The sequence below is a fragment of the Eschscholzia californica genome, unplaced genomic scaffold (assembly GCF_041429995.1).
Source record: "Eschscholzia californica isolate CP2 unplaced genomic scaffold, dmEscCali1.0.p SCAF_4, whole genome shotgun sequence".
Taxonomy (NCBI): domain Eukaryota; kingdom Viridiplantae; phylum Streptophyta; class Magnoliopsida; order Ranunculales; family Papaveraceae; genus Eschscholzia; species Eschscholzia californica.
Window position 1 is genome coordinate 52,510,673 of NW_028238461.1, and position 12,457 is coordinate 52,523,129.

The window sequence follows — 12,457 nt, forward strand, 5'->3', positions numbered from 1 at the left end:
TAACTTCGTACTTGCTAAAAGATAACCCATGTTATCTTCATAAATTTTATCTAGAAATGTAGTTGAATATCATGACCTGCTAAGATCATATACTTTCCCACCTTTGCTTGTTAAGGTTATCAAGTTGATTTCCACCTTCTAAGTCTCAAGTTCGAACGACAGGTATTATATTACCTTTCTCATAAAAAGATTTATATACTTTATGGCATGTCTATCTCTTATGAATTTTGCATGGTGACATTATGTTTTATTAATTCAAATTCATATATGTCATCCACAATATACAATAATATAATCACTTATATTATCTTGTTCACTTACATTATTACACTCATATAAATGCAATGAAGAGGGTAGGCAAATAAGATGGTAATGAAACAAACAATGATTCCAAGAAGTTCAAGAGTTCTAAATTCCATTACCTCTTATATCGGCACAAGGCTTCACGACGACTGGTTTGTTTTATGAGAAATTAAGAGAAATATAGGGAATTAAATACTGAATGGTATTAAGAATTTTAATCAGCTTAGTAAAATTGTTGAGTCTTTTGTGGCCCTTGATCACTAGCAAAAACTTCATTCACTTTTGCTTGTTTGTTGGTATCAATTGCACTTAATCCAAAGTGAATGTGAGGGAAATGAGCCCACTGCAAAATAAAATATTCCTTACTTTACTTGATAACTATGAAAATGCATAGGAATGAATCACCTATAGGATAGTTTAAAAAAATCTATATATGTTGGTTTACCCCCTCTAAATCTCGAATCGACACACTTATATTGTATTACCTTTCTAGAAAAAATCTATCTGTGTAATATATTTATGTTTTTTTCTAATACAATATTTCATGTTCTTTACTCGAGCAGTTGTTTGGTTTTAATTTCCTTGCAATTAGTTCAGACTTTATGCATTTGATGGATATCTGTCTCTCGTGTCTTTTTAATTCGCAAATATGTCCTCTAGCGCATCGCTTATGGATCCATTTGGTTCCATAAGTTTTTTTTGAATTAGATTTCATAAGGTTCGTGGTCATATGGTTTATTTCTGCAGCAACGGTTTGTTTGGTTTCCTGCAACTTTGATTTGCTAAACATAAGTATATTTACTCCAAGGATATAGTAATTTCATATTTAATATAGTTAAACATATATATATATATATATATATATATATATATAATAGCTAAGATACTGAAAGCATAATGCATGTGCTTGCTTAGATATGTGAGGTACATTACTCATTTTCTTTTTAGAGAATGCAAAATAGTTTCATTGATCAAAGAAAAGCAGAGTGGTAGCTAATGAAGCTAAAGGTACACTACTCATTTATTTATATATATTATTATGTTTTTCGAATTCGGGATCCTCTAGCCCCCTTGCTAGTGCAAGCAACTCAGTTATATGATTTTAAATCCATGTACTAATATCTAAGTTATGATATTTTATTTATTGATATTAGTTATATTTATCCCCGTAAAAACTTACATTTTTTGCCGCAGTGCTAAAAGCTTCCCTGTGACTAATATCTGGATTAGTAGCTTTTATCCTTTGAATCTCCTCCCTGCCAAGCACAAGATAGTTAATTGTATTAAAGATCATAGAATAACTTCACCTGTCTAACATAAAATAATAACTATATTAGTCTTGGATTGCCTTTTCGTCTAAATAATAGCACGAGTTTGGCAGAATGATTAAACGGGAACAGAACTCACTTGATAAATCGGTTATACGCGGATGGAACACGTTGCCTCTTCTCCGGGGCTGCATAAATCAAGATAGTAAAGAGTTTTGGTTAGTTACCACAATTAAAGATGCCTACCGGTACAAATTCATACGTGGAGATGCTACAATTACACATAAGTTTGTGTAATCTTTGACATGATGACTCACTTTCACTAAAAGACAAAGTTTCTTTTGAAGTTTGACTATAATTTTGACCGTTCTTTTACTCGGATGAGTCAGCATGTCAAAGATTAAGAAAAAAAATTAATATTTAAATATAGCATTTCTCAATGTATTTATATAGAGAGAGAGAGAGGGAGGTGAGAGGCTTACGAGGTACGGGGAGCATCCTTGGAGGTTCGTCACTCTGTGTGACCAACTGAGAGCTTTTGTTACACTTTGAAGAAGACCCGTAAGCGTCGCTCGAGTCTTCAAGGCTGCTTAGATTTCGATTTTGCAGCTTCATTTTGTATTTTAAAAAGGGCCATAAGACAGATCATTATTTGTTGTGAAACTAATCAATCTTTTGTTCTCAATTGAAAGGATAAGCTAGATAGTAGTAAAAAGATGTCAAATGTGGCAAGAAAACAAAATAAATACAAGTTTTGACACTAAAACAACAAATACTCTTAAATATCATAAATGATGGTTACATATAATAAACGTAGATGCATATAAAAATACCAAACAATCTGTATTAATTTACGGCTTGAAATACATTTTCCATCTTTATTCCAGTTTGGTTGGGTACCTAAGGTTTCGAGGGGTTTTTGAGGAATTTCTTCCCCGTTATGGAATATTTCTCTTGGAGAAAATTGGCAACCTATACTTCAAAGCGGATTGAATTGTCATGGAAAGTAATGTCAGTTCAAATCTCAAAAGTCTTGGTACAAAAACAAATTAAGCTAAGGTAAAGTTTATGGTTGGTTCATTTTTAAGGTATTTTGAAATAAGAAAAGTGAAGTCTATATATAATATAATAGTATTGTAATCAAATCAAAACCTAGGCACCTAAATTTGGTTAAGAGAAACCATACATTTTTATGAGCAAACAACCCTTTAGAAGCTAGTTTTCCTAAAGAATTCTTCTATCAGTCATTCATTCATCAATCAAACATTAATTCAGATGTTCCATCACTGGAATTAGTTACCTCTTTTTCTTCAACAAGAGTTCATCTCTTTTACCTTACCTACCCATTTTTAACATGAAAAAATAAAGTAATCTCTCTTTCACTCTTTGTCTATACTATATATAAGTATTATTATGTACCTGATGATGATTAGAATCTTGATGATGATGATGATGAAGAGGAAGGGTTTGCAACAAAGAAGTCATGTTGACAGACAATAGATTAGCACAATGACCACATCTAACTGTTACCACATTCAACAAACTTGTTCCTGGTACACTCACCTGCTTAAAACACAAACCACAACAACCCAAAATACTTAACAATTAAAACTAGGGTTCCGAATCTTCTTGATTAAATTCACAAAAAACAGTAGGTCAGATGGAAGATCTGATCTGATGATTCTGATCATTACAACATTTCAAGGTAATAACTACAAATCTCTTTCTCTCTCTCTGTCTGTCTTAAAACACAATCTCTGCAACTTGACCACTTTCGGTGCTCTCACTGACACCACGAGATAAGCAAGCTTAAAAAGTAAACAAAGAGTAGAGAGAGAGAGAGAAATGAAAACGACGTGACTTCAACACAAGCCACTGAGGTGCCTGATGAGGCCATAACCTAACCCCCTCTCAGTGCACCCTAGTTTGATACTCAAAAGAGATTGGGTGTCTGAGAATATGAGCACTACTGTTCTAGACTTGTAGTACAATCAAACCTAACAGTGAAATTAAATTAGGGTTTTTGCCTTAGGGTTACCAACTAGAATGTTTAGGGCATGCATTAGCTTGGTCAAGTACTTCATATAGTCAGAGGCATGTCAATTTGAAAGATGAAAAGTTGACATGTTTATTCACATAATTAGCTTGGAACCCTAAAAAAAACCTACCTATCTCCCATAATCCCTTTATCTTAGATTATGATGTTATTACTATCTCTTTTTGTCCATATTAACTAGTACTAGAATTTAGTCTCTTGGGGGCATGAGTTGATGAATTTAGGGTTTGTTAATTTACTTACTTTTAATCAAAAAATTCATGTAGTAATAAATAGAAGATTTGATGTGAGTTTGTTGAGATCTGAATGTTTGTTTTTAGCAGTTTTAAAGGAAAAAATTAAAGGGGTGGTGATAAAGTAATGAATAATCAACCTTATTATATATACTTGAATGAGCCATTAAAAAAAGGCATGAAACTAGTAACAAAAAAAAACATAAGTAGTTAGAGAATTTAAAGAAGCTACTTATGTGGAGCCAAACTGTGAGATCTGATCAAGTGCTGAGTTGTAGCAGTTGATTAGGGCCTCATGGAGCAGCATGTTATAGCTATAAAGAAAGAGAAAACCCTAGAGAGAGAGAGAGAGAAAGAGAGAGTACCGCTAAGATGGTGTTGCAGAAGTTACACTGAACATAACAAACGTGTTCATAAGGAGCAACATCAAGTGGCGATGACATTTTTATGAACAATTGCAGGAAACCCAGATCCAAAAGAATTGTTTAGAAGAAGAAGAAATGGATCAATACATAAACCCAACAACAATATAAACTTATGAAATTGAGAGAGAAATAGATTTAGAGAGAGAGAGAGATGTGGGTTTTAAAAATGAGATATATAGGGTTATGAATGAGAGAGAGTTATTGAAATAAGAAAACTACAAAACTGCAAAAAAAATACAAAGGAATAGATGGGATTGATCATGTTAGGGGTTGGGGGGACCGATTGAAAGAGAGAAGGTGGTATTACTAATGAGATGAACAGTGGTTTATTGAAGAGGCCTGGGAGTGGTTTTCAGATGTGTGGGGGATAGGTGGATTTTGTTTTTGAGAGGGAAGGGGAGGAATTGGGGGTAGGAACGAGGTGGGTGGGGTTGTATGATTGATTGATTGAATGGTGAATATGAGTAGGTAAGAGGTTTCTATCCCTCATGGTTTTTGTGAACCGGACGAGGGGGGCGATTCTTTATTACATAATCAATAAGGGTTTACATTCTTATTAAGTACTATTATTATCAGGGTCCAAGAGATATAGAGACCAAAAATTACCCTATGCCGCCCTGCCAGGTCTCCCGAGTGAATCTCGGCGGGTCACATTGTTGGGCGAGATTTAGATTGACGTCACACGACCAGAAACCACCCTAAAGACAAGTTGAGCATAGTATCTCTGTCGTATAGAAATTGAGAAGAGATCTAACTATAGACGAATACTATTGAAGCACCATTTCTATGGGAAAATGTTGAGTGTACAAACTTTTTTTTTGATTTCGGTGTTTCTATGTCTAATACTCCGTTTAAGTCAATAAAATTTGTTTACATAGCACTCCCGTTTCCATATCTAATTGACGATGTAAAAAACCATGTAATAGTTTGCTTGATTTTATGTTTCATTATGATAGAGATATGCACAGGAAACGTGACATTGCATGTGCTCATGATTTAGGGTTTCCTTGGAAATTTATTGTAAAATTGTTTGTCATGTTGCAAATTTTTCTCTAGGGTTTATTATTTGCTTCTCCATTTTTGTTTAGGGTGTACTATTCCGTTCTTCTCATTCTCGATGTATTGTAAATTATAGAACACCATTATATCATAAATGAGCACATGTTGTCGTACCATCCCGGATCAAGTGTAATGTCTCTTGAAAGGTAAATCATCCTAGTAATTTTGTTCTAAAGGGATCATTAGGGCAGCTAAAATAGTTGGTTGATATTCATTTGTGCATTCATCAACAAAAAAAATATTCATTTGTGCATAATGCAATACATTAGCTCATCAAACCCTTTCTAAATAGTTATAGTGTAATATTTTAATGCTTTTAGTTCTTATTTTTCATAACAAAAAAATATCCAATCTAGAAAAGTTCAAGCTAAGGCTTTTTTCTATTCCTTCACTAAGTTTTTTTTTTACTGAAGAGGGTAAAATAGATTTCATTACAAAAGTTGCAACTACACAGAGAAATAATTTACCGAAGTTGTGAGCTTGATAAAAGAGGGGGTAAGAGAATTCAAAATCTGATTAGAGAAGGAGCAAGAGAAAAACAAATGGTCGAGAGCCACTTCTTTATGTTTACAAAGAGCGCACCTGTTTGGGAAGATGAAACCTCTTACTCCATCTATGTTTACAAAGAGCACAAGAAATTGCTACACCAAGTATATTTAATACATCTATTCTTTTACGAGTGTGTTATCTATTGAGATGATCGTCTGGAATAAGGGTCGCCCGTCATGGGTTGAACGAAAAGTAGCTTACACAAGATGAATTAAACATTATCATAGTGTGGATGGGAATGAATCTAAATTAGCTAGCTTGGTCTATTAGAGTGACTTTTACAAAACGAGGTCGGGCCTGGTTTCCACTATAACTTCAAAGGCCCTCGCTGTAGTCGCTTCCCTCCCCCTTACATAAAAGCTCTTCAAAACCTTCACTTACTTGTGCGAGCTCCCGCCCTCTCACGCTCCGTACCACTAGCAAGACGCTTTGCAGGAACACACCATTGGTTGGTTCAACAACCAGTTGGCTCCTCAATGTTCTAAAAGCGCCTCTTTTTAGTTTTGTCTAAAAAATGAAATCACAAAAAAAAAGAAAAAAAAACATAGATATTATGGGTAATTATCTTTTTGGATTGTGTGGGTGGAGCAATTGAATTGGTTGGAGGTAAGTTAGTGGCAAGTCTGGAGACCAACCTATAGATTAGATAGCTCAATCACATTTTCCCTTAGTATTGTTGAAATCAGTGTTTGTTGATTAGATGATTATGACTTTAATTTTATGTTTCTTTCTCTTATAAACTTTATCCTATGTTTCAATCAGTAGACCAACTTTAAGTTGATGGATTACCTTATTGTTAAACTAGCTATGGGTGCATAGGAGAATTAAATGGTGGAAGGTCCTATGTGGTAAAAATTTGAAGGAGACTTTGTGTTTTGTAGATTCTACTATGGCAAATTATATCTTTCAAATGCAATCCCTTTTTCGTCAAAGTTCGTGAATCCGAAGAACTCAACATTATGTCGTTATTGTGTTGTAGGGTCGTTCACTATTATATTGTGAATATTATGCAGATAAGTAGTGACAACAAGTGATGTCATACATATAATTTGGTACTTTTTTTTATCGTCAAAAAAATCTTTATTTTAACATATTCATAGCATGTGTTTCTTTTTATTTGTTATATCTCTAAATTTCTTGTGGTTCTCCTTCGATTATTTGTTTTATAATTATTTTTCAGTTGTCTGTCGGTACGTACCTTTCTTCCAAGTCTTTTTCGGTTTCAATTCCTTTTCCTCGTTCTCCCTCAAGGACATAAATGCCTTTAAAATCTCTTTGGTTAGATCAAAAACAGAAAATTAGTCGGAAGACTTAATTTTAAATTTTTTAAGTTCAAAAAACAAGTTAATATTTTTCTAGTTAAAAACCAACATTAGTATTTTTCTGTTAAAAACTCAAAATATGTATTTTATTTGTTAAATATCTAAAATTTGTATTTTGTTTAGTTAAAAACTCAAATTTTTTTTGCAAAACTCTTGCAAGCCGTTGCAAGGTGTTGTAAAACTGTTTTAAGGTATTGTCAAACTACTTTAAGCCACTTGCAAAGTTGTTATAAGGTGTTGCAAGCCTCTTATAAAGCTGTTGCAAGTTGTTGCAATACCCAAGGAAACGAAGACTAAAACAAATTGAGTGATCTTTTTTCCATAAAACAAAAAATTTGTGGAGAATTTTGACAAAATTTCCCAATCACAAAAACCTAATGAAGATTATTGAGCATTATTACATAAATTCTAAGCGAACCGATTCAAACTTGCAAGAGATTTTTTATTATGAAGACCAGAGTATGCATGAATTAATTGAGAATGATTTTTTTTTTTTCATTTGAAGTTATTGAGAATCATTTCTTGTTCCTAGTATAAGATTGTCATTGTAATTCAATCCTGAAATTCTTTGTGAAATAAAGAAAAACCATAATTATTCATTTTGACAATGGCTGGTTGGTTTGGAGTTGAAATCTACTCATATACCCCTTGTCATTAAATTCACTACAGTACAAGTAGCTTATAATTGAGCAATACCAGCCTTTTGACTTTGGTTTGGGGAAAAGAAATGCAATGTGTCATCCTCATATTAGGGTTAGAGGGGAAGAAAGTAGGATGGAGAGCAAAGTCAACCCACTACTTACGTCTTACGACAATGGAGTCATAGATCACAAGATATCCATGTCTGGAACAAGCCTCGAAGATAATAGATAATCATGCATCGTACTCTATATTAGTTGGCTTGGATGCATCATAAGACTCAAATATAATAAACAATTATACATACTCTATATCAGTTGGCTTGGACGCATCATGAGACGTGAATACAATAGAAATCATACATCATTCTCCATATCAGTGGGTTTGGATGCATCTAAGGATGAAATTTACTCATAACTGCCAAGAAATTGTGTCGTGAATATATAACACATCTTGAAAATCATTATTTGTGTTCTTTATAACACAAATATAGAAAAGATGGATTTCTACCTCGACGGAATATTGATCTTGTGATCTTCGAGTTATCAGATTGGATGTAGTTGCGTTTAAGCAAGACTGAAGTGCCCACAGTAGATTTATTTGAATACCATCATATTTTTTAAGAACGAAAAATGCGGGGAACTTGTATGTGGAAGTCACTTTTTCCTAGTGCGCCTAAAATGCAAATGAATGAAACCATCAGTACTAGCCACCATCAAAACCTAATCCTCACTCATTATTTGTTGGACTACCCACAATTTCTCTCTCTCTAAAGTGGAATCTAGTCATTGAGAACGACTTCAATTGGATTGGTTTCCAATACTAGAAGGGTCAACCAACTCCCAAATTCAATTCTGCACACTTAAAACTGTACTAATGTTTTATTAGGTTTCCCCCACCCTTTTGCTCAATTTTAGCTATAATCTTTTGGATTGGGTCAAGTCAATTAACTATGAGTTCCTTATATTAGCTCTTTATGTTCATCAAATTTGTAAGTCTTATCATAATACTCAAATAAATATCGAACCATTTTAGAAACAAGATATAGTCCCAAGAACAAATTACGCCTCCTAAAAAAATTTGAAGTCCTAGAATAAGATATATTTCATAACCAAATAGGTTAGAATACAAAAGCAAAGACTCGTACGATATCTAGGGTTTTCAATATTAATCTCTCTATATCTCTCTGTCCTCAGTACCGAGCATTGTTGTTGTATACCCGGCCACCAGGATAAGGACCATGACTTCTGGTTTCCTCGAGATACTGAGCTTTCTCTGGATAGGAATCGAACTGACTGGAAGCTCCATATGGTCGTCGTGCTTCTCCTGCTGCCGCTGCTTCTGCTGCAGCTGTCATCCCACTATACCCATTAGGGTCATTCGATCTAGTGGTATTTGAGTAGTGGCTAATCCTAGCTTGCTGATAATGACTGCTTCGTGCCTGTGATTCTCTATGGAGGAAGTCATCTCTTCGACTAGCATGTTGGGCTCGAAGAGCTCTTAATTTCTCGTGATATTTTGTATTGATCTCACCTACTTTCTGAAATAATGAGCACCATAAACCACATTGAGGAGTTACTCGAAGATTAATTAGTTTTCATCGCTTCTAACAAGGAGAATGTCATGTCATCAACTAGTAGAGGAAAGAAAAGGATAGGAACTATGACAAAAAAGACTACAAAATTCATATACTTCACCTCCGTATGTCTAGCATTTTCTGCATCTTCTGCTTCATCCTGTTCCTTGGTCAATTTCATGATATCATCATGGAATTTCTTCTGGAGACCTTCAAATGACTGCTGAAAATGATTTTCCTCGTAGCCAATTGCATTATTTTGATCATGGGCTTGGGCTCTTTTGTCATTGTTGACTTGCTTCTCTGTACTGATTCTAGATTCCAACCTTTGACCACGATAGAAAGACCTTGATGCATCACTTCGTTCACCTACATCCGTAACACAATGTGTCTAAGGCTCTAAGCACAAATTAATGTGTTTTAAACTAATTGCATATTCAGATCATTAAGAAATGAACGAATAGTAAACACATAGAGATCACTCATCTCTGTTCTGGCAAAACTAAGGCTTATGAAAGCAGAACTAGAACGAAAGTTAGGTTTTACGTTTCAATAATCCTAATAAGTGTTTGGTCGAAACTAATCCTAATGCATTGAACTGATATTGATTCGAAAATTTGCACCTATACATTGGATACAACTTAAAGCTAAAGTGTTGCAGATTACTAATAGAGATACGAAATACCAAGGGAAGTGAGGAAAAAAGTTTTCCGAAAGAGACAAATAAAAACGCTTGCCTTCAAAAATGTGAGATGACATTGGATTCGGTCCTTTCGGTCCATCTCTATCCCACTGCCATTCTGCTTCAACTTTTGATGATAAATAAGGGCGTCTTTCTCCATCACTAGGCATAGCTTCTGATCTTCCAGGGAAATGGCTTGTTCCAGAGCTTTGTTGCATTCTAGGCATATGCTGCATCTGAGAAGTAACATATGGATCGACACTTGGATCACTAAATTGGCTCGGACGTCTCATATTTCCCACTTCACTAAGACAATATCAGTTTACCTAACAAACACAATAACACCAAACATGAAAATTTCACTTGACGGGTAATGGAATCATACCCTTGTTTGTACAAATAAATGATGAATAACTATGCGAAAACATGAACACGTGACCACTTTGTGGGCACATTAAAAGGCAAAATAGATATCGAACACTTGCCACGAAATCCTCAAAAATTTTCCTAGTTGCTCATTTCACTATTCTTGAACTTTAATCCTCAAAATTGCCAACAAATAACATTTCTTTGTAAGCCAAAGGCAAAAGCGATCAAATTCATAGTGTTAATATGCATAATATACTTATGAGCTGAAGTATTCAAGTTCTCACAGACATTTCATCAAGCACAATGAGTGCACATTTTCTAATCTTCTGCCCCTTATGATCTAAACCCTAATTGAATTAGCTAAATGTGAAAGAACGAGTAGTTCAGATAAAAATAAAGGTTTTTCACATGAAAATCGACGGGAGAAAAAACCCTAAGTCCCCCATGTAATCATCAACTAGGGCAAATCTAATATACAGAATTAAGAAGGCCAATTGATAAACAACAACAACAACAAAGAAAACTGAAAAAAATGATCAAATGGAGATTTGATTTGAACCTTTGAAATACGCGTTATTCGTGTGTTTGTTTGTTTTCGTCGATCCTTTCGAATTGACTCTCAATTGAGTATGAAGTTTCAAAATACCCCATTTTGGATCTTACGGGTCATCTAATCTATACGAACTGGGTCGGATCCTAAAAACAAACGGGTCATCTAATCTGTCGCTAATTTAACCCGTTCAATTATCAACAAAAGTCAACATTCAAAATGAATCTTCTAATTCTGACTTTTTTTTTCTTTAATTAATATAAGATTTGTCTAAAACAATTATAAAAGATTATTTAAGATTTCAAGAAACTAAAACAACTTACCCGAGTCACTAGGACACTACCCGTTTTTAGCGCATAAAATACTTGAGCATGTCGTCTACTACTAATAAATGCGATAAATAAAATCTTCGACATTGAAAACGATATGTCTGTAATATTTTTCACTTTTATTTTGGTTGAAGATGACGAATTGAAGTTTTTTCAATACCTACCATTGATAAGTTTATCATACAAATTTATCTTGTTTCACCATTTCATTTTATACTTATGTACTTTATTGGGTAATGTTGTTGGATAAGTAGTAATATTTAGAGAATTAGAGTCACTTACATGACAAAGTTTGATCCTAAAATCTACTTGCTTTTATTTTTCTTTTTTTTGAGAAATCGACTACGATCTACTTTAGTCATTACAAGGCTCAAGGCATTGATACATCATTAAGATGTGATGAGCACGATAAACGTTTAAGTTAAATTAAGATTTAAAGAGGTTTAAAACCCGACCACATATACTTTATTTAGTGCTTAAATTAAATGAGATAACTGTTGGTGATAAATTGTTTTCACCGAAATTCGATCTCAAGACTTAGAGGGTGTTTGATTTTTGCACTTATTAAGTGATTTTCACTTATTAAGTGCGGGCCGGCAATTTTAGGTCGTTTGTTTTTTCACTTAATAAATGAAAATCACTTCTAAGTGGTGGCAAAGTAAGTGCAAAATAGTAAGCTCAAAATTGAAGCTTATTATTGTGCACTTACTTTGTAAGTGCTAAAAAGGACATTTCTATCCTTCTCCTAATATTGTAATTACCAATATAATTTTAACTAAGAAGAAGATCTTAAACAATTGATAAATACAAAATTTTTTTATGACTTTCGCTATGACTCTTCTCTATCTTCACTCATCATTCACCTAAGTTTTCCTCTTAAATTTTTTTTAACATCTCTTCCTTCACTAATCATGGAACACCCAAACTCCATGATACAACTAAGTTCTTTCAGCTTCATAATTCTTAATTATTTACGATTAATATTTTTGACATAACATTCGTAAACCGTAATTTTCTTTTACCTAAACTAACGAACTTATTACGAATTAATATGAAATACTAATGTGTAAATACACCAAGGTTAAACCAGACAATTT

At 33.7% G+C, this 12,457-nt stretch overlaps 2 protein-coding genes across 2 annotated transcripts; both read right to left on the bottom strand.

Moving 5' to 3' along the window:
- Positions 1–225: 225 nt before the first annotated feature.
- Positions 226–4,847, bottom strand: LOC147545997 (protein YABBY 2-like). The gene is made up of 6 exons (XM_086636272.1): positions 4,226–4,847; positions 2,991–3,134; positions 2,054–2,180; positions 1,711–1,759; positions 1,484–1,559; positions 226–646 (listed from the first exon to the last, which is right to left on the bottom strand). The coding sequence occupies exons 1-6, from the start codon at positions 4,301–4,303 to the stop codon at positions 527–529; spliced, it is 594 nt and encodes a 197-aa protein (XP_086492398.1). The 5' UTR covers positions 4,304–4,847; the 3' UTR covers positions 226–526.
- Positions 4,848–8,901: 4,054 nt separating this feature from the next.
- On the bottom strand, positions 8,902–11,174 carry LOC147545998 (uncharacterized). The gene is made up of 4 exons (XM_086637736.1): positions 11,041–11,174; positions 10,168–10,438; positions 9,552–9,799; positions 8,902–9,394 (listed from the first exon to the last, which is right to left on the bottom strand). The coding sequence occupies exons 2-4, from the start codon at positions 10,403–10,405 to the stop codon at positions 9,047–9,049; spliced, it is 834 nt and encodes a 277-aa protein (XP_086493862.1). The 5' UTR covers positions 10,406–10,438; positions 11,041–11,174; the 3' UTR covers positions 8,902–9,046.
- Between the last annotated feature and the right edge of the window lie 1,283 nt (positions 11,175–12,457).

Excerpts from the sequence above, each read along its gene's own strand:
- LOC147545997 (XM_086636272.1), bottom strand. The coding sequence starts at position 4,303 with ATGTCATCGCCACTTGATGTTGCTCCTTATGAACACGTTTGTTATGTT. Across the intron at positions 2,181-2,990 it reads AAGATTCTAATCATCATCAG|CTGCAAAATCGAAATCTAAG; the intron begins GTACATAATAAT and ends TACAAAATGAAG. Across the intron at positions 647-1,483 it reads TTAGCACTGCGGCAAAAAAT|TGGGCTCATTTCCCTCACAT; the intron begins GTAAGTTTTTAC and ends TTTATTTTGCAG.
- LOC147545998 (XM_086637736.1), bottom strand. The coding sequence starts at position 10,405 with ATGAGACGTCCGAGCCAATTTAGTGATCCAAGTGTCGATCCATATGTT. Across the intron at positions 9,800-10,167 it reads GTCATCTCACATTTTTGAAG|GTGAACGAAGTGATGCATCA; the intron begins GCAAGCGTTTTT and ends TTACGGATGTAG. Across the intron at positions 9,395-9,551 it reads AAAATGCTAGACATACGGAG|AAAGTAGGTGAGATCAATAC; the intron begins GTGAAGTATATG and ends TCATTATTTCAG.